Source organism: Miniopterus schreibersii (genome assembly GCF_964146895.1).
Source record: "Miniopterus schreibersii genome assembly, chromosome: 12".
Lineage (NCBI taxonomy): Eukaryota > Metazoa > Chordata > Mammalia > Chiroptera > Miniopteridae > Miniopterus > Miniopterus schreibersii.
Window position 1 is genome coordinate 9,110,725 of NC_138112.1, and position 27,236 is coordinate 9,137,960.

At 49.2% G+C, this 27,236-nt stretch overlaps 2 protein-coding genes across 3 annotated transcripts in view; one reads left to right on the plus strand and one right to left on the minus strand.

The window, feature by feature from the left end:
* Positions 1-14,857, plus strand: part of PPP2R1B (protein phosphatase 2 scaffold subunit Abeta) — a 34,673-nt gene extending 19,816 nt beyond the window's left edge. Inside the window, exons 13-16 of one of the 2 annotated variants that reach the window (XM_081155103.1) lie at positions 233-375; positions 750-841; positions 4,986-5,107; positions 14,709-14,857. In XM_081155103.1, coding sequence (XP_081011229.1) covers positions 233-375; positions 750-841; positions 4,986-5,107; positions 14,709-14,801 — 450 coding nt within the window. In that variant the 3' untranslated portion in view covers positions 14,802-14,857. Of the gene's footprint in view, positions 1-232; positions 376-749; positions 842-1,233; positions 3,552-4,985; positions 5,108-14,708 lie in introns of those variants that run through there. The other variant, XM_081155102.1, reaches the window with a different exon arrangement.
* SIK2 (salt inducible kinase 2) overlaps positions 11,662-27,236 on the minus strand; it is a 113,243-nt gene continuing 97,668 nt past the window's right edge. The window contains exons 10-15 of the mRNA XM_081155101.1: positions 21,494-21,722; positions 20,736-21,020; positions 20,434-20,597; positions 19,629-19,739; positions 18,837-18,928; positions 11,662-18,062 (exon numbers count right to left, since the gene is read on the minus strand). Coding sequence (XP_081011227.1) covers positions 17,477-18,062; positions 18,837-18,928; positions 19,629-19,739; positions 20,434-20,597; positions 20,736-21,020; positions 21,494-21,722 — 1,467 coding nt within the window. The 3' untranslated portion in view covers positions 11,662-17,476. The remainder of the gene's footprint in view (positions 18,063-18,836; positions 18,929-19,628; positions 19,740-20,433; positions 20,598-20,735; positions 21,021-21,493; positions 21,723-27,236) is intronic.

A 27,236-nucleotide genomic window follows, 5' to 3' on the forward strand; every position in this document is an offset into this window, starting at 1 on the left:
TGTCAGTTTTTCAATTCATGTTAAAATCTACAGTAGTGAAGTCAGTTGTGAAGTCTGGTCTAATTCTGGGGTGTTTTGAATGCTACTTTGTGTCCCTCATTTAGTGCTCAAACTAGAAACATTTTCCTGTTGGTCAGGTACTTTCTTATAAAGTATTAATTTATCTATCTAGGTTTTGGGATATTTTAAAAATGAAAGTGTTTTAAATGTGCCATCTTATTTATTTTTCTAGGTACTGTCTGAAGCCTGTGGTCAGGAAATAACCACTAAGCAGATGCTGCCCATTGTATTGAAAATGGCAGGAGACCAAGTGGCGAACGTCCGTTTCAATGTGGCCAAATCTCTACAGAAAATTGGACCAATTCTAGATACCGAGTAAGATTTTAATATTATTCTTACCCTTACTTTAAAAGATTAAAATTTTTACTTTCTAATGGGGAGTAATAGCTAAAAATAAATTTAGTGATTTTCGCTTTACCTAAGGTGTAGGGTTGTGTAAAGAAAATGATAAAGTAACAACTGTTTTTGCAGGTGTCCATTCTTTTTTATTTAAACTCGTATATGTATAGATCATTGTCTGAAGCTATTTCTGCTCAGAACTTTGGACATTATTTAGTACTTGTCAAACTTCTAGGTGTTTTAAAATATTTTTTTATTTAACTTTAAAAATTACCTGAGAGCATATATACCATAAAGTATTTTTCTGACCCAGAAGACTGCCTTTCACAGATAACACTGTTGGATTTCAGTGCTTTGCAGGAGGAAGTTAAGCCGGTACTGCAGAAGTTAGGCCAAGATGAAGACATGGATGTCAAGTACTTTGCACAGGAAGCTATAAGTGGTATGTCCTTCTGTTGTCTGCCTTGCAGCTTTTGCTTTGGTTGACAGGGTGTGAGTGACGTTAAGTGGGCAAGGCGATAAGCATATGGGAGACAGGGAGGGTGTTGAGCGCCTGGAATGCTTGTGCCCCCTTCTTGGCCACCACTGAGCAGGCCGTTTCTCAGTTCCATGTCTAGGGCTGGGTAGGAATGTTATTCTTACTGTAAGAATAGTTTTTTGTTTGGATTTTAATCAGTTTTTAAAGTTTGACTTTGATTAGCCTGACAGAGTAGAGAAACTGAACGCAATGAGAAGTTCAGTCTCCTGCTTTTGGATCACTGTTGTTGTGCTCAGTAGTCACATAGATCATGAACTTTCTGTGCCACTAACTTGATTCTGTTTGGAATTTTCCAGTGCTTGCGTTGGCATGATGAGGAACAGGAGGGAAAAGACTTTACTAAATTCTTATCACAGATTTCTAGTCAATGTATTCTTAAACTGGGTGGAGAAAAAATGGAAAACCTTCAAGACCTCATCCAAGCAAATGGCAACAACTTCCAAGAAATCAAATTTCAGTGACTTGATTCTTTCTAAAGATGAAATGGGATTGTCTTTACTTGTCTTCCTTGTTGGGATAATTATAAACCATTCTTTTTGTTTGTGACCAGTTCCTGACACTTGGTACAGTCATTTCTTGATTGTCTCCAGGGATTTATTCGGCACCATCTGGGCTCCTGCACCCTCGATGCTCCATCAGGCCCCTGGCCACTTACTATCCTGACCAAGCCTGGATGGGTTGGGACCCAGACATGCAGTGGAGTGATTCTCTTGGTGTCTACTTATATCTCTGTGTCTCTCCAGCATTCCAAAGTTAAATGTACATGGTTTGGAATAACTTATTTTATAAAACCTCTGTTTGGGAGACACATTGAGATTTAACTAGTGAAAGCCACGTTTTCCTGGATAATGATGGTTTGCATCAGTGTCTTACATGAAAGGGGAATGTGGAAGCTCACAGTTCGTGTGGTGTTTGTTCTGGTTTTTATTTGCTTGATTTTGACTGTAATCATGCCACTCAGAAACCTGACATGCAGATGTATTGCTGCTAATGTGTGATGTTAAAACCTAACAATTTCCATGGCTTATACCACTGTTACTGCATTAAAAAATACTTTCTCTTTCTCTCTCTCTCTCTCCTTGCTGAGAAACTTAAAATTTAGTGCCTCCTAAAAAGCAGTAGTTCTACTGTGTCATTGTAAGATTGCAGTTTTGTAATTCTAATGAGAAAAGGAACCACTGGTATAGTACTGTGATGATTTCCTGCTCTTAACCTCATTCTGCTTCCAGCTGTGTTAACATCTGGTCCTTGCTACGTTGTGCAGTAATGGCTTTCCAAACTGAAGTTTCATTACTACTTTTTTGGTATGGGTGATGCTGGAATCATCATTTGAAAACTTTTTCTGCTTTTACAGTAAAACCTCATTAATTCTCCTGGAACTTAAGATAATGAGTTAAGATGAAGGAAGAGTTTCCTGGAACAAATTAATAGTTTGTAAGGAAGCCTGTAGGGTCTGACCTACTTAAACTATTTTAAAGCTCTCTTTAAAAAGCACCCTTTTACCAGTTGGTACGCCAATTACTAATCACTCTTTTTCAATTACATTAAAATGCTTTTCATGAGGATTTTTATGAGGCCACACTTTTTTTAGATATATTCATTTAGATTTTATCCCTGAAATATATACATTTTTATTTCATGGGTAATTTAAATATTTTTCCATTTAAAATAATTTACATTGTCACCTATTCAAACTTGCCTTGTCCCTAATGAATTTTAATTAATGAAGTTTTATTGTAGCTTATTTTTCTCAGTGCATCTTGCTATGTAGTTTGCTTGTTTCCATTTTGGTTTTGGAATTATTTCTTTTATTCACAACCTCTTTTAAACCCAGTGAGCCCTATTCTGTATTTTGAAAACCAAGTTTGAGCAAATTACTTCCAAGTTTGTCTTACCGTAGAAAAAGAGAACATTTTTAATAAAAAATTGCCTGTCTTTAAAATTGTCAAATTACCTTACAGTAACTTTCTATTTTATTACTTTTTGGGCTAAGAATTAAATATTTTCCTAAGCAAAATTCTTTTATACATTTTCATTTTATATCTTAAGCCATTATGCTATAAACATTTTAATTTTAGTTTCATGGTTCTTTTTATTTTTTATTACCAGTAGGTTATGTTCCTCTTCATTGAATTTCATTTTTCAGAGGCTGTTGTCTTCATTCTTGAAACAAATTTGTATAACCATTGCTTTACTCTTTGGTTGGAAGTACCGTGGGTCTTGGGATAGACTTTTAAATGCCCTGCGTGCCCCCTGGGAGTCCTGTGCATTTACCTTCTGCCCTAGAACTGTGGCAAAGGGAGCCCTTTGTTTTTTCAGACATGGGTCAGGGAGCTCAGCAGGGCCCTGCCGTTTTGGATGACTTCTTAGGGACTTCATTGCTTCTTTCTGACTTAAACAGAGAATCCCTTTTGTTACTGCTCAGAGAAGTTGTTTTTTGGCTCATAACTTGGTCATTTTCTCCACAGGTTATCTTGATTTCACTAGAATGTAAGCTCCAAGAGCTCAGTAAAGGCAGGGATTTTTGTCTGTTTTGTATTCTGCTGTATCACCAGTGCCTAGATCAGTGTCTGGTTGTACATAGTAGGTGCTCAATAAAAATGTGTTCAATGAATTTCTAAAATCTGTCCTCTGATGTGTTGCGCTCATGGAACAAGTTATCAAAGGTACTAGACTGCATCTCATTCTCCCACTGACAAAATGAAAGGATGTTACTGCTTTTAAGAAACTTTATGTGACCCTTCTCCAGTCCCCTATCTTAGGCAACAGTTCCCTTTGGATTGATGCAGTTGCCTCCAACATAGATTGCTGTAGTTTTTTCACCCCAGGCAGTTCATATCAGCTGTTTGGTCAATGAAGAAAGGGAAGCAGAGACACACACAAACCTGTGTCGATAAAAATGTCTCCTCAACAATGGAATTCACCTACTGTTTCTTTACAGTTTGTGTGGGGTTTACTCCTACAGATTTGAGAGACCAGATCTTATTTCTCTGCTACCAACAGGGTATGAGCCTGATGCATCCTGGCTCATAAGAATAAACAGGTTGATGTGTGGTTTCCAATGAGGCCTTGTTGAAATAATGGCCCTCAGCTCATGGAAATACCACAGCTGGAGTGCTGTGATGCGTGGCCTGGGGGTCTGCTGGAACGCAGTCTGAGCTGTTGTCAGCGTTGAGGATAGTGCTTAAGACCTCGGGGAGAGATGGGGCCCTGGACCCAGTGGTTAGCTGTGGGGGTGCTCACCTGGCAACTGTAGAGATCGCTATGTTGGTGCTTTTCTGTGGAAGTCACATGGTGCCATCCCCACAGATGGGGCAGTGTGGCCACAACAAGTTGGGTGCTTGCCCTGCCCTTCTGCCTTCAATTCTGCTGACATTTTTTTTTCTCATTTTGATACTCTTATCTTAAAGCCTCTTGTTTCTCTGCTGCTTGCATGTGACAGTGGTGGGAGGAGCTGTCTTGTCTCCTTGGTTTAACAGATGAAGGGACTGCTGTCTGGTCTTAAGTAATTGTTTCCCCCTGATTCTGCTCCTGCTTCCAGGCAGTTCCTTGCTCCTCTCTTTCCTGTTCACTCACGTGTCTCCAGTCCTTTTTCTGTACTAGAATAGTCCCTCTATCCCCCACAGGAACCTGCTGTGCCCAGGAAATGGCATAATGTTCAGTTGAGATGGGAAGGTGGAAGATGGAGGGAGGGAGTTTAGTTCCTCATTGGGTAGGAAAGCCGAGTCATTTCTTCCTCCAGAGCTGCTGTTCTAACCGATGCTCCGGTCCCGCATGGAGCCAGCTCTTGTCTGGCTGGGGCTCTAGGCCATCAGTGACTAAGACGTGGGGAGCTTCCTGCTGGCTGCTACCATAAGGCGCTTTCCATGGCTCTGGAGGACATGCACCTTCAGTGAGGTCCTGGGGTCAGCCCTCTGCCTCTGCACAGGGACGCATGTGCCTCCCCACTGCCAGTGCCGGAACCGCGGAGGGCATCCTGGCTGGGGAGCACCGGGCGTGAGAGGGCGCATCGCTCAGGGGCAGTTACAGTGCTGCTGTCTGTCTCTAGTGGTGGCCCACAGGCTGAGGAAGCTAGATTTTCCCGTGAAGGACAGTGGAGAGCCCTGCGCCCCTGGGGCTGACAAGAACCGCTTCCTGAGACCCAGAGGGCCTAGAGAGGACACCAGAAAGGTAAGCGGATGGCCATCCTGGGTCTGAGCACTCCCTCCCATGGATGGACTTGGGTGAGGGCGGAAGGCAGCCAGCTGGGCTGCTGCTACAGCGGGCGGGCAGAGAAGCAGCGCCTTCCGCTGTCCCGAAGGAAAGCGAAGTGTTTAAGGCCAAGAGGGGATATAGGTTGGGGCAAAAGTAGACTTACGGTTCATATGGAAAATAATGCAATAATTAATAAAAATACATGAATACACTTTCACATATGACTGTAAATCTACGTGTGCCTCACCCTGTATTTTTAAAGCCTGCTGCCCTGTTTCTTGCCCTTTGACCTGGGAATGCTTTCTAAGGGGCTGAGTGGCCTTGGAGCTCTCACGCCTGTGGCTTCTCTTCCCTTCCTGGTCAGAGCAAGGCCCATGCAGAGGCCCCAGGGGCGGTTTGGTCGAGTTGCTTATGGAGATGGGCTGTTCCCACTTACCCCACAGAATAGAGACAGTTCTTATTTGCTACACTTCTTCTCAGGTAGTCATTCCATTCAAGGAGAAAACCATTCCTGTCGATTGTACCGTGTAATAGTCTGAATGTCTTACAAGCCCCATTTGAGGCCACTCGGGAAGGTGTGCAAACATTTAAGTTCAGGAGTCAGAGTTGGTGCTGGGCACTGCCCTGGGCTGCTTGCTAGAAGAGCCATCTAAGACTTACAGGTTACATTCAAAACACAGCTCCGAAGGGCTCGCCGCCCTGTTTTGCAGCCAGGCTGCATTTAGGTGACGTGGAATATGGCTGGCATCTCACACCTACTCCAGTGGGTTTGCTTGGTGGTGATTTTAGCATTAAAATTTTGCCTTCCAAGTCTCCATGGCTTTTCCTTCATTTTATGTAAACTGAGGCCATGAGAACCTTCTCCTGTTGTCCAGGCTCTGAACTGCCATTTTCCATCTGAGGGTGTCCATTACTGTGGTGCTGCCCACCGCTTTCCTAGGGCTGGGGCACCAGGCACGTCTGAGCTGGGCAGTGCTGGGCTGGCCCTGCAGTGGCCCTGTCACAGGAGGAAGTGCTGGGGTGACCGTGGGCTCAGCCTCAGCCAGCTCCTGGGCCGACAGGTGTCTGAGGTGCTCAGCCTTTTCAGTTTCACGGAACTTGGCCTTGAGGAAGACACTTTGGCGGAAGGAGCAGGAATAATAGTATGTTTTTAGGTCTAAACCAGACTTCCTTGGGAAGAAAACAGTTATGTTTTCCTATTGATTCAGGGTTAACTGCCTATGCAATTAAATGTGTGGTCTGCCCCGATCTGAGCATGCGCTGGTTGAGGCGACCTTATATGGCACACTTGTTCAGGTCTGTAGGTGGCCCTGGGATGACCACAAGCCGTGGAAACGGTACTTAGCGGCTAAGCCTTGAGCCTCGAGCCTCAGTAACTGTGTGCAGGCACCTTATTAAGCATTTGGCAGAATCCCACTTAATTCTCACAACTCCAGGCATAGGTGGTGTTGGATCCAGTTGTCAGGTGGTTGTGAACATGTGTAACACCCAGACCCTCCCCCAACCCTGTCCTGTCCACTCAGGGGTCTTTTCCTGCCATGGAGGCCCAGCAGTGTGAGGCCGATGATTCTGCAGTTCATTCAACCCAGAAAACCCTGCTCTGCCACGCAGGGAGCCTTCCCTGAATTTTTTTCACTTAAGGAAAATGACCCGAGGGTGAGACAGAAAGGGTATTGGCTGTTGCCAGGCACAGCTCTGCATGTCAGGGGCCAGCAGCCAAGTGAGTGATCCAGGAAGTCATCCAATTGCAAACCAGAAATTGTTCTTAACCCCTCACTCACTGTCTGGTGCACAACAAACTTGCCCAACTGCCCAAATGGGGTCAGAGTGAACCCTGGCTGCTCAGAGCCCTGGGAACTCTCCCCTGTTCTTGGCTGGCTTTGGGCCCCTGTGGGAGCCAGTCCTCCTCCCAGGGCTCCTGGTCCAGGAGGGAAGAGCCCCAAGGGGTGAGACCAGTTCCTTTTGACGAAAGGTGCCTCTTTGGTCCCTCGGAGACTGGCCCTTGGTGTCTGTAGAGCCGGCTGTGCTCTGGGTGTTGCACGCGTCTCCAGGCAGGACCTGCCAGGGGGCACTGTGGCCACCTCGCACACCCTTGTTGACTCGGTCCTCCCGGTGGTGGATGGGTGGTCTGTCCTAGCCAGGTGGGACTGCTCCCCGGACCGTCTCCAGGTTGCTCTCTGATGACAGCTGCTGGGGGACTCTGCCAGGTGAGGGTTAACAGACAATTTGTTTATTGAATCACAAAGTAGCTGTCACATGATTTTAATCAAAACACCATTTCCCTGACAACAGTGATGTCAGTCTTGTTATTGCAGGAAGGAGCAGCTGTGAGGGACATTCAGTCTCCATGCCGAGCCCAGGTTTGGAGACGGAACTCAAGTGAAGCATTCATAAATAATGGGTGCAGGTCCGGTGTCCCAGTCCACCCTCCTCTTCCTCTCCTCTGTCAGGACAGTCTGTCCCACACAGACTGGCAAGAGCCCCGCCCTACACCCGAGTCACATGGCGCTCTCCCTTCTGCGCACCTTGTCCTTTCTACCCATTTCTACTGACTTCCAGTTTTCCTCATTTTCCTCAACTCAGGGAGTCTTTGGGGCCCCTGAGACCTCTGGCCTCTGCCTCCTGGCATCTGCCTGTCCTCTGTGCTCTAAACTAGCACTTGCTGAGCCAGGCGGTTCCAGCCAGCCTGAGGTGGGGGCCATTGTGCCGGAAGCAGCTTCGTGGGGGAGGAGGGGCTACTTTCCTCTCTGTGTGTCTCCTGAGAGCAGGTTGGGGGCCAGGTGCCTGAGCGTCTCCGGGCAATTCTAAGGAGCCCAGAAAGACTACAGGAGGTGTGAGTCCAAGTGAACTGAGGCCTGACGACAGATCAGAGCCCAGGGAGGTAGCGGTGAGCGGGTCACTGTCAGCTGGAGCAGTGTCCTTGGGCTCCAGCCTCCACTTGGCACCTTTTTCCACTGTGGGGCTGAGAAGGATCCCCGGGCCCGCTAACCCTTCTCCACCCAGGAGCTTGGCCTAAAAGTGGAAGACTCATAAAAAAGGCCTCTTTCTAGGTGGATTCTCATGGTGCCCATGGTTGTTGCTGCCCAGAACTCATCACCCAAAATGAAGAAATCTTGGGCAGAGTTCTTGGTTCTCAACCTGGAGCTGGGACTGACTAGGACAGCTGTTCTTGAGTGAGATTCCACAGGCACCCTAGCCAGTTTCTCTGTCTGGTGTTGGGACACTTAAGAGTTAAATGAAAGCAAGGCCAGTAGGAGTGAGGTGCTGTGACAGCCATCGGGAGTGGGGCTCCTGGGTGCTTTCTGGTAGAAGGTGTGTTAGGTCAGCTGCATTTGAACCTTAGAGTAAACCTGGGAGTTAAGTGGGCCAGTCTGTTTCCAAGTTGCGGGTGGGGTTAGCGAGCCTTTGCAGTGATTTGCCCAGGTTAGTGGCTGGGCTAGGACAGGTGCCAGGGGCTGAGGACCGTCAGAGGTTCCTCGCTGCCTCTGGCCTGTCCCTGGCAGAGAACGGCTAGCACCACCCTGTCTGGACAGACTTTCTGGCCAGGGTGGCTGCTCTAGGGGGTGGGCTGGGCCCTGCTCCCTCAAGCTGTTCCTGCACAGGCCCTCTGGCCCCACCCTTTCATTCCTGGGGCCCCTCCACCCCACCTGCCCTTTGGCCCTCACTTTGCTGGCACGGGGACCACAGGGCAGTTCTAGTGGGTCCCAGACTGAACTTGGCCAGGGCTGTGAACTCGGGGTCCTTCACATGCTGGGCTTCTAAGAGGGGCTTGGGGACTCTTCCTCAGTCAGCTGCATCCCACTCCTCAGTTGTGCTGGTGGTCCTGACAGGGTAATGCACTTACTCCTGCGGGTCAGAGTTCTCAGTCAGGCCTCCTTTGGGCATCTCTGGCCCCATCATTCCCTCCTTTCTCTGGGGAATTAGGGAGATTGAGTCAGAAACTCTCAAAGCCTGCCCGGTGGGTAGAGTGACTCACTTCTCCCTTCCGGAGGCATTGGTATCCCCAGTGCCTCTTTTCTTCTGGGCCCAGATTTTCTGAGGGTTCTGCCCAGCCAGCTCTTGGGGACTCAGCTACAGGGGGAGGCTGCTTCCCATGGTGCTGTGTATTCCCCTCTCTCCCCCCACTGGCGCCTTGATTGGTGGCTCAGCCCTGCACCCACTCTGCCCAGGCTTCAGACTGCCAATTCAGACCTGCTCTGAGTCAGGCATGCCTAGGAAAATCCCCTGGAAATGCAAAGGGAGGTGTCTACTCCAAGGGGGATTTGCAACTACAAGTCCAGGAGTTCAGCTGTGTGTTGGGCTGTGACGTGTAGGCAGGAGTACGAGTTGAGTGGCTGGACGCATTGTAGCAAGCTCCCCACCCTGCCTGGCCTGGCTTTTGGGTCTGGCCTCAGTGATTCACGGTTATAGCTTCACGCCTGGATGGGGGCACATATGCCGATGACGGTTAGTGTCTGAGGTGAGGGTCCAGCACCTTCACTTAAGACCCACATCTGTCTCCCAGGGGACATTGCAAAGTATGACATGCACAGTATCCCATCCCTCTAGAGCTGCTCAGCCTGGTCATTTCTGCAAAGTGACATTGTTGGCTGGGGCTGAGCTGAGGACAGAGCACCTATAGCCTGTGCAGGTGATTTATTTTGTAGCCATGTGGCACCCAGGATTCAGTGCACAAAGCCCAGAACTTCCTCCCATGGTGTCCTGGGGCTGCAGGCAGGGCAGGGGCCTCCCTCCCTCACCTGGGTCCTCAAGGAGGGATTGAGTACTCAGCAGGGAGGGGCCCTGCGAGAACCCAGTAACTGAAAAGCAAGAGGGGCTGCAGGTGGAGACACTAATGTTCTAAGTCAGGGGTTGGAAACACCTTGACTTGGGGGGTCTATGAATGGGCCCGAGGGGTGCAGGAACCAACTCCTCCCTGAAAATATCTGTCCAGAGTTGTGTCTATGCACGTTACTTGGGAAAGAGGGGCCAAAGCTTTCATCAGCATATCAAAGGGATCTGTGAAACCTCAATTTAAGAACTAATGGGGTGCCCTGGCCGGGTAGGTTAGTTGGTTAGAGCATCGTCCCAATACGCCAAGGTTGCGGGTTAGATCCCTCGTCATAGCATGTACAAGGAGCAGCCAATGAATGCAGAACAGAAATAAGTGGAATAAATCGATGTTTCTCTCTTCCTGTCTCTAAATACACACACACACACCACCTAATGGGGTAGAAAAGAGCAGGTGGCTAACAACAGAAGCTGGGGCCCTGTTACTACTCTACCTGGGCAAGGCCTGACTGGGGTGACAGCAGTGGGCTCTGGGGAGTGGCTCAGCATACACTGTATCTCTTCGGAAGTGTGGGCGCTGTCAGCTCTAGTCCTCCAGCCCAGCCCCCTCCCCCTTCCCCTCCCTGCACTGAGCCTTTGGCTCTTGGAGGCCATGGAACTGAAGGTTCTGGAGAAGGTGGAAGTCAGGGGCCTGACTGGCTGCTGACGTTCTGGCCAGTCTCTGTTGGCAGGTCTGTTGTTTTTGCCTGTACCCTGGGCACTGGGGTTGTTTTTGGCAACACAAAAATGATGGAGAAATTTGGTGGGAAAGGGAAAGTTTGCAAAACATTGTTACTGAAATCAAGCGCTTTCCTTAAAAACAAAAAAGGGAAATTGAAATTCAGGGTTTTTGAGTTCTTGGGTAGCCAAATGGGGGTAACAGCTGTTTGGGGTCAGTGCTGAGGCCTGTAAGTGGTGCTGGGCCAGCAGAACAGGTCAACGGAGAAGGCTTCGCTCTCCTCCTGTCCTTGGCTGTCTCTTCCACTCTCCCCCCCCGCCCCCCCGCAGCCAGCAGATGACCCTTGTTTGGGAACTCAGTTCTATAGCATGGGCTCAACTGGAATGGTTTGAGTGAAACCAAATCTTCATTGATTTGGCTGCCAGAAATTAGGATTTAATACTGCACTTTCACTCCCGGTCTGGCACTGAAGCAAGTTCCGAACGTATGAGAGGGTCCTCAAGTGCCTCGGCAGAAGGATTCTTCAGCACCCGAGGGCACTGTGCGGGGCCTGTCACTGCGTGGGGGTCCCTGGGGTGTGAGCTGAGGCATTTTGCAGGCCCCATAGATCTGCCGTTGTGAATGAGAGGTCTTGCTGCCCCTTGTTCCCAGCCCTTGCTCTGAAGCTTGCTTGGCCTCGGGGAGCTGGGCACCCCTGACTCCCCTCCTCCTGCTGAGGGGCCCTTGCCAGACTACCTCTGCCAGTCCCGGGCACCAGGCTGCGCCGCGCCCGCCTCTCCGCCCGGCCATGTGCAGGCTGCGGTCAGCCGTGCTGTCGGCGTCCGGCAGCCGCTAACGTGTACTCGGGCCATTTCAGAGCCAGGTATTACTTACCCTGCTGACGTCAATGAGAACATACTATCCACTGTCCTTTGCTGCAGCCTGAACTGAGCGCCAGAGCTCAGGGAACACAGCCACCTTCCATACTTTCAAAAATCCACCCAAGGCCTGATGAGGTAAAGGCCCTGTTTCCTTCGCCTGACACTCACATCACCCAGGCTCATAGAAAATAAGTTGTTTTTATTTTAATTCAAGAGTGCTGGAAATGTAAAAACAGTATATTTTCCTTGCAGAAAATTACCCCATTTAAATTAGTGTTTGATACAAAGATCATTTATTAAACTGCATTTTAGGCTCTTTTCTAACATTGAGTGACAGGTTACATTTTTTAAAATTTTTTCACATTGAAGCTATTATGATTTGTACTCAAAATACCAAAGCTGTTGAACTCACCACTTAGTCCTTAGTCTAAAAAAAGCACACATTAAAAATAACCAGAATTAGATGAACTTTATCAAAAGTTAACTCTTTCACAGACCAGACCTCCAGCAGAGACCCTCTCTCTCAGAAATAAGCGCGTCGCCTTGCCTTCCTGCAAAGTGCAAATACCTCCGTCCCTGTGTTTCTTCAGTGGCTCCAGAGGGAAGCCAGGCTCCTGCTCTGTCTGCTCCGTTTCCCATTAGGGTTTTGGTGGAGGCAATTCACCATCAGGGTGGGGAGGTATCACTGCTTGAATTTCCTCGATTGAGCTGATTTGCAGGCCAGCTTCACCCAGCCCGGGCAAGCCCGTTACCTGTATTTGCTAATGTAACGTTATTCTAATCTGCGGTCGTATTTTTCCAGGATGCTCTTATTCTATTTTTAAAGCTCCCCTCTACCTGCCCACTTTGCCTCTGAAAAGACAAAGTACCAAAGTATGTTATTTTTTTAACCACAGCGTCTAATCACACTTTTACTTGATGGGCCTTAAATGGAAAACACTGCACCCCTCCCAAGGCCCAGGCTGAGTTCAGACTCTTGTCAGAGTGGCCCCTTCTTGGGGCCGAGTCTGTTGGCCGGCAGCGGTGGGCTGCTGCTGAGCCATCTGACCCCTTGGTCAAGGAGGAGCATGTCCTTCTAGCATATATTCTGTGGGAAGTGACCGTGTGGTGTAACTTGGAGAAACCAGATGTCTTTAATGTGAACCTAAACTTCTGCAGTTAACCGGGACCTGGAAGGAGGGTCATCTGCGGGGCCGTGTCTCCCTTAGCTGCGTCTGCCCGAGGAGGGCCACCTGGGCAAGGCAGTGGTCTCCTGGAGGGCACCTCTCCCTCCAAGCCAGGCAGCTGTCGGTGGAGAATGAGGTTGGGGGGACAATGTCGCACGCAGTCCCTAACCAACAGGGGGCTTTGTACCTACGGCTGTTTGCTCATGAAGCACCAACTGCCATGATGAGGAGGAACGTGCAGTGAGAGCCAGAAAGCCCAGAGCTTGTCTGGCTCCTCCACTGACAGCTGCGCCCTCTGGTGAGCCACAGACTTTCGAGAGCTTTGGTCTCCTTGGCTATAAAAATGAGAACTGTACCTGCCCAGCTAGTTTCAGAGAACTGTGACCGTGCAAAGAGGCCACTGTGAAAGTGCTTGGTGAGTTAACGGCAAACCCAAGCAGGCGCTCCTTTGGACAGGAGCTGAGCGCTGGGTGGGCACGTCAGGACCGCCACTGGCCAAGTCTACAGGCCACGCTGCCTATTTCTCAATCTGTGTGACCATGTGCACCCAGTTCTGCCGCGTGTTGAAACCTGCCCACAGGGGATGTGACATAGATGGTGATGCAACTAGCGAGGGTGGCTGTAAACCTTCTGGAACAAGCCAGGTGACCTTAGTGGGGGAAAGTGGTAAGCACGTGAGGGGCACTGTGGGACCAGGGAATCCGGGGCCACAAGGGCCTTAGGTCTGCCCTGTGTCACCTTGGGGCTTCTAGGGGCCACAGGCCGAGACAGAGCTCTGTAACTCATCACTCCCTGGGCCACAGGCCAGGGGGGACCACGCTGCTGAACCTGTTAGAGGGCCATACACACTTAGAAACAGAGGCAGACACTGCTGGTCTTCATACATCACTCTGAAGATAAGCTCTGTAAAAATTTCCAGAAGCAACAAAATGATCCAATATCCCCGCCTATACAATGACCCCCAACTTACTGCCTGTTCTCCAGTTTTGACCTTTGCTGTCTAGGCACAAAGAGAGCAAGCGGCTCAGGTGGCTTCCAGGAGGCAGCAGAGGTAGCCCAGCTTAGGGGGTCCAGGCGCGGCCAAGGTCAGCCCTGGCACACAACTATGCAACCGTTCCTGGGACCAGTGTTGCCAAAGGACACTATGTATCGTCTCTAAAGGAGGAGGAATGTGAAAAAGTTATCTGGAGTATGAATTTCCTTTAAAGCAATAGGGAGCTTAAGTGTAAATGTTGATACAGGTTTTTAAATTAATCCGGAGCTGAGAATTCTGACCCCAATACAGACCCCGGTTTGGAAGGACCTGGGCTACACTAGGGATCGGAGGGCCCCACAAAGGAACCCACTGGTTTCGCCGTCTCCACGTGTCTGAACTGCCTGCCCCTCAGCAGCTGCTCTGGCCGCGGCACCCCCGGACCCCTGGCCAACCGGGTGGGAAGCGGCTGCTCCTCACCTTTCCTTACTGCCTGGTTGGCCACCCGCTCACTCTCCAGCTGGAAACACACCCTCTTCCCAGCCCTGCGATTAGGGGTTTTCTCCAAGAGCCTTCAGGTGCTGATCACAGTGTGGGGCAGTGGGAGAGCCTGGCACCCCAGGACAGGAGTCCCTTCTGCAGGGGCCTGGGGACGGCGGGAGGACAATCCCACAGGCTGGTCCTCTCCCCAAATGAGGGCCCAGGCCCTCGGTGCTCTGGGGCCTCTGAGGGGAAGAGCCGACTTCAGCCCCAGGCTCCTGCCAGGCTGCTAAGCAACTCAGGGCCCCGCTGAGACACGGAGTTCACTTCCGAGGAAGGGACTCTCTTTGCTGGGAAGTGGCTGACACAGGAAGGAGGGGTTCTGTTCAAACCAGAACAAAGAGTCCTGCAGCCCGTTTCCCAGCCCTCCTCCGGGGCCCGGGGTGTTTCTCATGAAGTGACATTTTAGGGTGGCTGCTGAGGAGACCCCCTGTCCCTTCTCTGTTCTCAAGGCAGCAGGAGGGCAAGGCTGGGGGGGGGGGCGCCGGGATGGGCGCAGTGAGCGCAGACCCACCCCTTTCCGTGCTAACGTGCGCTGTTTGCCTTGCAGAGCCCAGCACGTCAGCTGCACGTACAAACCAGAGACACTCTTGCCCAACTGGAAATTGCAGAACTAGTGCATTTCTCCCGGAGCAGAGACTAACACCCTGGATTAAAAGGACATAAACAAACAATAAAGTACCACACATATTGCACTTTTTGCCGAATGAAATTTTTACCTCATGTTCCTCTCACCCAGTCTCTTCCGAGGAGCCTGGTTTACAGATAACAAGGTGACAACAGCCATACAGTAGTGTACACACTGCAACGGGAAGCGGGCCGAGGCGGCTCGGAGCAGCCGGGGAGGGGGGCGGCCAGCCTTCCTAGTGTCCCTTTAGTGTTTGTGACGAGAAAGCTGCTTGGAAGCTCACACAGTCGCTAATCAGGGGACAGAGCAGCAGGGATGACTAGACAGGGCCGGGAAAAGACCTGACCGACCACAGGACCAGCCTCCTCTCACCAGCTTCCATTTCCGTGAATGCAGATGGCCATGGAATTTATTGATTTCTGCTTGAAATACACAGGAAAAGCAAACAGGAGCTGACACCACGGGCCCAGCGGGCCAGCTCGCACTGCACACCAGGTGGTGCCTGTGCCGCTCGTCGGTCCCTAATGGACCTGGCCACTGCTGGGTGCTTCCGAGGTCTATTTCTGGGTCCCTTAGCTTTCCAACAGCCTCTCTGCTGTCCCCCACCTGTGGGCCTGATCATCTTGCATGGCTCCTGGGTTTCCTGGGCTGCAGGGCTCCCGGCCGTGTTGGGGGCAGGGGTTTCTGCCCATCTGTAACTGTGCCACCCCGTGACTGAGATGAGCGGCCCGTGACTTTCAATATGGAAAGATTTAAATTTCATAAATATTATAGCACTTTGATAGTATATTTTGGGAAAACATCTTTCAGTCTAAACAAATTAAGCCCTGTTTCATAACTGGCATATTTTTGCAAAGACTTAAAACAGATTAGAGATCTTAATGGAAAGAGTTCTTAAATGAAGTGTCTATTTCACGAAATCATCAATCTTAAGCACGAGAGGGGAAAACCGTCCACAGAAGGAACATAACTCATCCTCGTGGGTTTTCACGTGTGTTCCTCTCACAGAAAGGAACGCCCTCCACCGCAGCCTTCCTCGCTGACACCCAGGGTCCCGCCTCACGCAGAGGCCCTGTGTGGGGTCTGGCCCAGGTGGAACCAGGAACAAGGGCTGCTCTACCGGTGCCCGGAGGGGCGGCCGGGGGCAGAACAGAACTCAGACCTTCCTGCTGCTCCTCACCTGCCGGGACCCTCACTACAGAGAGGAAAGGCAACGTACAGGTGTCCTGGATGCAGCATCAGTATGGTATCTCTCTTCTTTGTGCTTTAAGGAAGATGCCTTGTGCTCAACACATTCATTTGCTGATAGGACAAGCCATTCTGAAGGACAGAAATAAGCCTTTGTAAATAATACTGAATTTGTAACACATGGATGTTACTGTCCAAATGACAGGTGACTTATTACTTCTAGGTACACAGTTAACTGGCCACAGCATCTGTCTTTTACTTACTTTGATGAATGAGTTGTAAGGGTCAAGTTTTACTAGTAATAGCGGGTTTGGCAGATGATTTGCTTACGTGGTTGACACGTCTGGTTTTGAATATTGCTGTAATACTCAAGCATTTCATCACAAGTCAGACTTTAAGGAAATGAGGAATGCGGTTCCCACATGGTGGAAAACAAACTGAAGTGACTTTGGATTTAGCATTAACATGGACAGAAACTTGGTTTCTACAGAAAAGAAAGAATTAAAGCATGATCCGGGGAAAAGGCACGGCACCACCACTTCACACGGGAGAGAAAAGTTCACTCTTCTTGTTCTTAACATTTCTAAGCCCTACACGGAACTGTCCAAATACACAAAGCTCAATAAACTACTAGCAACATATAGTTTTAAAAGAGACATGAGGTCCTCTAAAGACCGACTGCCTGACCCAGAAGTCTCCACGCAGGTTAGTGGGAGGCGCCCACCTTCCCCGGCCCAGGGCTGGTGCTCCTGCTGGCTCCTCAGGTCCTCACCTCCAGCGCCCACTCCTGTGGATCTCCTGCTGGTCCCATGGGCTACATCGTGGGAGCCCCGAGTACTCTAGTCTGTAGCCCAGGCACCTTCGGAGGTGTGCTGCCTGCACCCAGGTGGAGACGGTGCCAGTCAGGGGTTAGTACCAGCTGGTAGGTAGTGGCCCCTGAAACAGCTCACACTCTACCACTTTGCGATGGTCTTGGGGACAACTTGCATCAGCAGCTCACAATTTATGCTTCAAGAACAAAGCACAACTTTCCTTTGTTTCCTGTGCATCAGATTTCATTGTGTGTCCTCGATTTGCCTGTAAGCAACACGCTGTTCCTGGATTCAGTGAGAAGCACTGCCTCCTTTCCCCCCCACACAATGGCAGGCGTTTCTCCTGCGTTCACCAAGGTTCCCCTCCGTAACTGTAGCTCTGTGTAAGACCTAGTCTGGATGTCTTCTTATAAAAACGTCTGCACCTCCCCTGAGAGCTCGCTCCACCTGACCTCAGGGCGTGAGCTGCGGCCCACAGCTATGTGCCAGGGCTTGCCACAGAGGGCTGTGGGGGACAGAGCCAGGAAGAAGTGACAGCAACCTGGCCAGGCCCTCCAATTCCAGTTGGGCAAGTTGGTTTCTTCCCCTTAGGGATAGGGCAGGAAAATAAGCTTTAAATGTAAAAGGCTGGAATAAAAATAAAAAGACACGCTCTTCCTACAGTGGCCCCGCCTCACTTCCCGTGCGAGGCTAGTTCACCAGGACGTAGCCGCCGTGCTGCGGGTCCACCGCCTCCAGCATCTCGCAGTCAAAGAGTCCGGGGAACTCGGCGAGGGCGAGCGGGTCGTAGCTGGAGGGCTCCTCCTGCAGTCCCGGGCTCCGGGGGCAGGCGGGCGCCCCGCCGCCCTGCTGGGCGTCGTCCATGGGGTACTGACAGGGGGCGGGGTAGTCTGGCTCCGGGGGCGCCGCGCCCGGCAGCTCACAAGTCTGGTAGGGGAACCGCAGGGGCGCGGGGGCAGCTCCCGCGGGCTGCGGCTGCGGCGGCTGCGGCGGCGGCGGCGGGGGCGGGGGCGGCGGCGGCGGCAGGTGCGCCTGGGGGCCAGGCGCCGAGGGCAGGGGCCGCAGCGGCATCTCGGGGTACGGGCCCAGGAAGGGGCGGTACCGCATCTGCTCCGGGGCCAGCGCGGGGCTCAGGGCCGGCAGGCTGAAGGGCGCGGGCGCGTCGGGCCGGGGCAGGGGCCCGGGCTGCGGGTACGCGCGCTCCGCTATCTGCATCTGGTTGAAATAGGCCTGCAGCTGGGACTGCTTCTGGAGGAAGAGGCGCTTCTGCTGGAGCCTGGAGTGGCAAAACCAAAGAACGTCACACCTCGGGTGGCGATTTCGGAGGGAAGCCAGCAGGCCACGGGCCGCCGGCCTCTCACCTCTTTCCGCGGCAGGACAGAAAAGCGGGGGTCGAACGAATCGTGTCGCTTTTCTTAAACCTGATCTTATCTGTGCCCCAATTCTGACGGCCTCAGTGCGCAGTGAGCACCGCTCGCCTCCCCGAGACTGTCCCGGGAGGGGGCGCCTGGCCTCGGCGTGTCCGGTCGCCGCGGTCACTCCATCCCGCCCCTGCTAGTGACGCGGGGCAGGAGCCCGAGGCGGGACGGAGCCTCTTCCGCAGAACAACCCGCTAAACTGTGGTGGGTCTTGCTTCTGAAAGCTTAGTCCGTCCACAGCTCAGGGGACGTGAGACGAAAAGGAAAACAGCGCGGTTGGGGCCGCCGCTCCCCACAGGCCGCGGCCCCTGACACTGCGATGTCCACTTTAGCCCCCGCGTCCTGATGCGGCTCGTGCGCCAAGCCGACTTGCACCCCGGCCGGGCGGGTTCCATTCCCGGGCGGGGCACATCCCCGGTCGGGTGCGTACTGGAGGCAACTGGAGAGAGATGCTCGTCTCTCTCTCCCCTTCCTCTCTCTCTAATATCTAAAAACATCCCCGGGTGAGGGTTAAAAATAATGAAAAAAACTTTTCCTAGTAGAGGCAACACCAGGGAGAATGGCCAGGCACCCAGCGTTCTCAAGTCTTCCACAAAAGAAAGTGACTTCCTGGGCCAAAGGCACGCTCTCACCTGTGCTCCTGCAGCTGCTGTTCAAGGCTCCGCGGTGGCTCCTTACAATAGAGCTGACAGGTATTCTGGGCTTTTGACAGAAGGCTGGGCTTCTGGAAGAGAAAGACAACAGGAGCGTGACAATGTGTTGTCATCCAGGACACGGCTGTCAGAGCGGGTCACTGCCTGGAGGAGGAAGCCAAGGTGTCCTCCACAATCCACGCAGGGTGAAGGGACTGATGACGCTTCAATGATACTTTCTCCCTGAGACCCTAGCAGAGCTTTGGGTCAGCAGGCCTGGGCTGTCTCAGCTCTAACCTACTCCAGTTTTCATTTCTAAAAGTCCCCTGGGATTGTGAGGTTCGAGGAGATTAAAAACAATGAGAAAAGTGGCGTCAAATCTCGATAACAAAGGCTGCAGCACCTGCTGAATGAACAAATGATTCATCTTTTAAGATTTTTAGGCACCAGTGTAGACAGCTGATACTGAAAATGTGGAGACTTGAGATTTCCACCTTACTTATTCATTATGAGGCATATATACCATTAGAAGCAAAGAGGCCGTGTCTCCCTTTCTGACCACGCTGCGCTGTTATCCTTTCCTGGGCTGAGGATAAATCCACTGCCAACACAGAGCATAAAGCTAAGTCTGAACATGTTTCCAGAAATTAGAAGTGACCGTCAAACCTACCTCCCTATAAGGAATCAAGCCGCCACCCTAAAAAAATACCTGAACAAGCAGAACAGGTTTCTGCTGTGCAGAAAGGCCGATCCTGGCCCCGCAGGGCTGGAGCAGCAAGGGGAAGGGCCCACCTGGAGTCGGTGCTGCAGGTACTGGGCCTCCAGGCTCTGCTGCTGGGACAGCGGGGGATGCACGCTGGTGGGGAGCGCAGAAACAACTTCCTGCTGCTGAGCAGCTTCCTCCTGAGGAGCAAGGGTGAAAGCATTTTCAATTCTCCATGTGGGAGAGTTGCAGCTTTTAGTTTAAGCACCTGGCAAATGTCCAAGAGGAACTGCAACTCTGTAAAACATGATACTCAAAGCTTTTTACACAACCAGCAGGCTGAGGGTTAATGATTTTGCAGAAAATCTATACATGGATCTTGTAGTGAGTATGGAGGCAAAGGCTCTTGGTCACCGGGAGCCATCACCTTCACATGGGCCCCGAAGGCTACAATATCCCGATACACTAAAAATAGGCTCAAAATAAAACTTACTGGATAAATAGCAATGTTTTTTATATCTTTAGCATAAAGAATCCATTTATAATATTTAATGAAGTGATAGCACATCAAAAGTAGTGGTGATAAGCTTCTCATTTGGGTAAAGTTTATTATGCTTAATTTTTGTGTATATGCCTGGGGAGAGGGGAGGGGAGTTCACATAAAATCTGCCGTGTGAACCAAACACAGCTTCACATTGTCAAGGCCTTCGTGTGGTACACCTGGGGCCAGCACGGACAGGTCTAGCCTGTCAGCGGCAGGTGGCAGCAGCAAGGGAAGTTTTCCAAAATAACCTGTTTGTTCCAGGACTGGAGTAAACCCTCTCAGTGAAATGACACATCTCACTCACTCCTCATACTTGCCGAGCCACTGCAGAAAGGGCCCAGAGCACTCACCTGAGGGCACCTGCTGGCAAGGTCTTGGAGCTGAGGAGCAGCTGACGCCAGGCTGGGGTGGGCCTCTGAGCCTATTTGTTCATACAGCAGCTGCACTTTGTTCAGCTCTAAGATTCCTTTGGTTCTAGCCAGATTCTGAAGATGTTGTCTAAATGCTACAATTCCTGGAAGAAAGTGCAATGACCAGTTTAAATAAAACACAGGCCTCTTAGTGACCACAGGTATGGTACCAACATGGCAACAAACCCCTTCAAATCCTACCCGCTGAGTTTTAAAAGCCAGAAGGGAAAGCAGTCAGTCACCTTGGGTGAGGGAGGTATCGGAGGCCCTGCGGCCCTCTCTGAAGCTCACTGGCGACCTGTTGTGCACCTCTCTTTTCTGGGAGCTCAGAGCCTGCATGGCTGGGTTGGCCGGTCGCAGGCTTATGAAGGGAGATGTCATGCGAGGTGAGGGCTGGTTGGCTAACATGATGTCCTTAAGGGAAGGGTTGTCCTCCAGAAAGTTCAGGTCCCTCTGAACAGACCCCATGTCGTACTCAGAGTCCACACTGTCAAGGGAGGGGTTGTCACTCATGGAGAAAACTTTCCCTTTGAGAGAAAAAAAAAGATATGACGAATAGTAAACAGCATCCTCTTTGAACAGGAGATACAAAGCGCTGCCAGCTTGAGTTCTCACGGCTATGACATCCTTAATCTCCAACCAACACATCTCTTCAGAACTGTTTTACAGGTTAATTTAATCAGCTTCCAATTTAGTAGGGAGAACACTCCAGAACCTGTACCCACCAGATCTCTGCCACCCCAAAGTGCCAGGGTCCTGGATGAGTCACATGCACTCAGGTGAATTCTGAGGGTGAAGGAGCCAACTCAGGGATGATTCATTTACTGCTCTGCAGCTGCTGCATGGTGTCCATAAAGGAAAAGCAGACTGATTTCCACGGGGGAAATTCTCCGTCATGGACTACATCCTAGGAACTGGTGGGTATCATTACTATTTCTTGGAGACTGGAGTGTGAGTTGATGCTGTGCAGACTTCACCTGCAGCTCACTGGATATCATACCTGACCCCGGCACCATGACCAGCTGATTGGTCACTTCCGACAGAGTGTGCCGTCTCTGCCCACCGCGTGTGGACTGGAACGCATCCAAGGCCTGGCTGGGGTCTTCCTCAGCTTCTCCCTCTGTCTCCAGTCCTTCATCGATGGAGGTCTCCATCATGTTGCTGGGCAGGGACTGGCACCCCTTCCTCACCAGGACTGGAGGCACAGGGTCCAGCAGACAGCCATTGACCTAAAAGTCAGTGAGAGAGGAAACTATCAGTTGCTGCTCTGCTGAGACGTTAGAAAAAATCTGCAAGGGAAACGTCAACACTGTGGCAACTTAGAAATTAAGTAAGATATTAAAAACGTACATATGCATTATAACAACAGCTTGCAGAGGCAGGTCAACTGCAGCACTGAGACAGAAGCGCACTGTGACCAAGCCGCACTGCCTCCCAAGCTTCTCTGAGTCATCGAGATTACAATCAATAACTTTTTTTAGCGGTTTCCAGATGAATAGGGGTATATTAAGTTGAGGCCTACCGGTTATTTCTTTAAAATAAGGGAAATGAAGAGGGGGAAAATGAGACTTAAAAAAAAAAAAAAAAAAAAGCATGGCTCAGAGCTAAGAAAAAAGAGTAGTCAGCAGCATTCTTCATATTTTCAACCACAAAACATACTGCAAGGTTCCAGACATACTTTTATGTTTATAATTTAAGTACCTGCCCATCTGATTAGATCTTTAATTGGTTCTATGTGCCTGAGGAATGGGAAAAAGAATTCTTTAAAGATTGACTGATACCACAAAAAGGACTGAAAAAAATTCAACTGGCAAACAGCCAGAGCCTTACATGACAGAGTAACTGACTCGCAGGCCCCGAATTCCTGCAGAGGCTAATGAGCAGCTTGCTCGGCTGCACGGAACCCTCTCCTACAGCAACACACACAACACCCACAGTTCTCACCCACCGGGGGGAGCACAGTGCAGCTCCGATGAGAACTCTCGCCTTCCCAGGCAGCTGCCCAGCAAACCACCTAACACAGCAGAAACAGCAGACAAAGGGGAGTTGTGGTTGCCTGTTCTTCTGGCTGGTAAAAGCCCCACTGAGGCGGCAATTATTTACCTTATTACCTTAACTATCCCCCCGTGGAAACCAATCTGTTTTCTCTTATGAATAGCTGCTCAGGAACAGCCAGTTATGAGGCGCTGACTTCTAAGCAGTACTTTCACCTGAAATACACTGGGTAGAGCTATTGTTTCCTTTGGAAGCAGGCGAAGCGCATGTGTGTGAGAGGTGACGTGGGACATCCCTGTGCCAGACACAGGAAACTTTCCTCTTATGGCAACCAGTCTGAAGGCACTGCAAGGCCCTTTATTTGGAGAGGGAGCCTTGGGTGACTCAGAGCTTTGTTTGCTTGGGGGAGGGGACGGTAATCCCATAAAAACTGCTCTGGGGCTGTAGCCAGTACTTGGATTAGGTGGCTAAAGCGTTTTCAAGTGAGGAGTGGTCATTTAAAAGGAAGAGCGGCTTTCTTTCCAGACTAAGACCAATCCTCCCCGTGGCACCAGCAAAACACTGAAATCTGGCCAGCAACTCTTATTGTCCCCATGGCCCTTCCCCAGATAAGGTTTCCTTTTTTGACTACACTTAATAGTTTTCTTGTAGGAAGAATGGCTGGCTGTTTGGGAGCTGATATTCATACGTCTAGGCTCCTTAACTGTCTGCTAATACAATTTTCCAAGAATAGCTGCGGATGACTTAGAAATAAATAAAGCAACAGAGACAGACTGTTATTAAGTAATTTATCTTCACACTTATAGCCTATGTCAAAATTCTATCAGATACTTCTTGCGGAGTAGTCTTAGAACCAGGTCCTTTTTTTCCTTTTACAGAGAAAAGTTACCTTTTTCTGAGTACTCAAAAACCCTTTCAGTCTCTCTAAATTTATAATTTTTCCCCTCAAATGATCTGCTTATAAATTTATCTCCTCATCTAAACTTCAACTACAAGAGGAAGTATGTCTTTCATTAAAAAACGATTGCTGAATTCAGTTGCATTCTGGGACAGGTAGAAAACAACGATAGTTTCTGCGCTGATGTTTGATAACTGAATCAGAAAGCACTGGGGTCTGCCGCACAGGGGTGAACATCTTCAGCTGTGAGTTCAGATCCTGCCATCATGCCACCCCTCCCGTCAATCTGCTACCAGGGCACTTGATATAACAAGAGCCCGAATTCAGCTCTACGATTTTGTGACCAAAGCATTGGGCTGATCTACTTAGGCTGCTAGAAATACGGTATTTTGCTCTAGGCTAACCGTAAATTACAGGAATTCAAATACAACATGGGTGAAATGTACATTTTCCAATACATTGTTTTTATCTTTCATGAAAACTCAATCAGTCACTGCACTTCTGGTAAGAGACCTACACATGTAGGAGCCAAACTGAGAGACTCTACCACTAACTGGTACCATGCGCCTGCACTGACCAAAAATACAAGATCATAGCACAGGAGATGGGTAGACTAAGGACCAGATGTTTATGTCTCCCCTAACCCTGAGTGTGTCCGCATTTGGAGGTGGGGCCTGTGTGGACGTGTACTTAAAAGAGGTTTACGTAAGGGTGGGGGCCTGATCCCACAGGACTGTTGTCCTTACAAGAAGAAACACAAGAAAGCTCTCGAAGGAAAGTGAGAAGGTCATCCTCTGTAAGCCAGGAAGAGAGCCCTCACCAGAAATCAAATTGGTCAAAACCTTGATCTTGGACTACAAAAAAATACATTTGGGCTGTTTAAGCCACCACCCAGTCTGTGGTATTTTGTGACGGCAGCCAGTTGAGTTTGGAGGCTGCGACTGTGGCTTATTGAATTGGTATCTGAGAGCCTAGTGAGTCTGGCGCATGTTGAGGAGGTGCTGTGGGCTCAAACCTCAGCTTTATCACTTATTAGCAAGTTGTTTAACTTCTATAAAGTTCCATGTTTTTCACTTGTAAAATGGAAGTAAAGTTGTTTGGGAGGATTAACTAAACCTTAGGTACTCAATATATTGTATCTATTACTATTTCTTAACAAAAGAGAATGCTTTATAGCAATAGAACATTTTAAAGCAACAGAATAAAACAACATTTTCTTTTAAAGCATTTTTACCATCTTTAAGGCAAGTTAAAATAAACAATGAGGTGAAGAAGAAAAGAACTGGATAACCCCAGTACTAGGAATTTCTCCGAAGGAAATAATCAGAGTATAGACAAAGAGTTAGACACAAAGATACTCTCCTGAAGCACATAGGAGGCTGAAAAAAAAAAGTAAGTACCTGATGTCCAAAAATAAGAGAGTACATAGTTAAATACAGGTATATGTAATACAATACATTAGGCAGTTGTTACATAAAACTCATGATTTCAAAGATTTCATGATATGGGAAAAGTGCTCATGATGTTATACTATGTAAAGCAAGATACAAATTAAAAAGTCTAGCTACTTACTGAGCCACCCTACACTCACCTACCCAACTACCCATCTATCTGTAACCCCCCCGCAGGAAATATGCCAAAATATTCTTATTTCTGGGGTAGTGGGATTATGGATAAGTTGGTTTTTTTCTTTATCCCTCTCTGAATTTTCCATGTGTGAGTCTGACTGGTTTTATTTTTTCCAATTATAAATTTAAAAATTCAGATTCAGAAGTAAAAGTGCAATTTCCTCCCTTTGCCAAGCCTGAGAGGTGAACACTGTTAGGAGCTGGGTGTATATCCTTCTCAGGCCTGGTCTTAGGGGCTGTCCTACCTCTCTCTATAGTAAGGCGGTTATTAACACTGTAAGCAGACACAGACACCTTTACTATACCGGCATTTTCAGTTTAGCCTCACAGTTCCCTTCTGCCACCCAGCTATGAAGATGGTAACTTGGAAAATCCAGTTATTACTATCTCTAATAAAATGTTAAAAGTGACCGAAATGTGTGTGTGTATAAAAAATTCATGATTCCCAAAGAATCTCTCAAAAGAGAAAGAATGACACTACAAGGTTTGTGCATCTGTCCTCCATATAGTCTCTTTGTCACCTGGGGTCCCAGTTAGTGCTCAGAGTTGGGTGACTGTCTCAGAAAGGTGTCATTTTTTGGAGGAACCCCAAACCAACATTTCAACACAAACTCCCTAAAGGATTTTACTGGACAGTTTTAAGTTGAGGACTTCTGGAAGGGAAGGAGAAGTGAAATATATGAGATGCACAGTACCTGCCACAATTGAGACTGAAATGAATGAGCAATACGGGCAGTTAGGAAGCATCTTCTAGAGACAACAAATGGTGTTGTAGTAAATGTGGATGAAGCAGTATGACCCACAAAGGAACCATATCTCTGTCTGCTAGTCTGGTGTGTGTGTGCACGTCCTGATGGGCCCCGAGGAAAGAGTCCTAGGGAGGGAGGAGCACAAGAATTTTGCTGATGTAAACAAAATGGTCCACAAGTAAGACAGTGAATGTCTACGGCCTGGCCAGGTGCCAAGGAGGCTCTGCCAGTGTGGGTGGCCAGTTCTAGCATGGCACTGCTTTTCCTACAAATGCAAAACCACCATCTAGCTACTATCTATATCTTTCACAAAATCATTCATTTCCTGTCTGTTTCCTAGTTACGGTAACAATCATAAGCTTTAAAAATAGCTTGCCCTATATAATACAGCAGACAGAGCCCAATCTGTGTTTTGGGCCTGATGCCCTCACAGACAAGATTTTAGCAGACTGCAATTTAATTTTTTCAAGGGACTTAAATCTTAAAATAAATAAATTATGCTGTCCAATTTATGTCTAAATATCTGGGTGAGAAAGTAGTAGCAGTTTATGAGATTACTGAACATGCTAGGCAACCACAGCAGAGGGGAAAAGACTGTCCCCAGCAGCAGTGGAATTCTCAGGAGCATGGACACTAACCCTTCATGTTCAGCAACTCAGCGTAACAACTGCTTGTGGCAGCCCAGCATCCAGCTGCCTTGACTGTGCTCTAGCTGAACTCATCATTTACCTTCGGAATCAGTTCTGCGTCCAGAGCTCCCTGTTTCTGATAATGGCACTCACCCTCCCCATCATCTAGGCTAAAAATACTATTAGCAGTTTGTACTTCTCTCTGGATGCTAATATTCTATCAATTTTATCTGTATAATCTCACTTATATCATCCCCTCCTCTCCAGTTTCATGAGCACTATCCTAGTTCAGGCCCTCATGGTCTTCTCCACTTGTCACCAGTCTCTCTCCCCATCCGGTGCAGTCTACCTACCCTTCCTGGCTAATTTCTGAAATACAACATGGATCATAGTGCTTCTTTGATCAAAAAATTTCAACTGTTTTCTACTATCTTGAAAAAGCCCATTTGAAAAAACTCTCTTGATGATACTGAACACATTCCTACAGGGAGAACCCTATCCTAGGGAAAAAGCCTACAGTCCTTGGCTTGCCATTCAAAGCTAAGCTATTCATCTTTATTTCATACAATTCCCTTCCTGCCCCTTTCCTCAGGCACACTGAGCTCCTGCTCTTAGATGGACTTGTCTTTCCTGATGCTTGCTGTTGCTCAGGCTGTTTCCTCCACCCAGGTATCACACCCTAGGTTCCATCCATCAAGATTCTGCACACCTCTCAATTGCTAGCCCTGACAGTTCACCCAAAGACCTTCCAGTCCAAATCAGCTAAAATGAACTCCACCCCCCGCTCCCTTCTAGTCTTGAAGCACTTTGATTTCTATTTCTTTAAACCAATAATGAATGATTA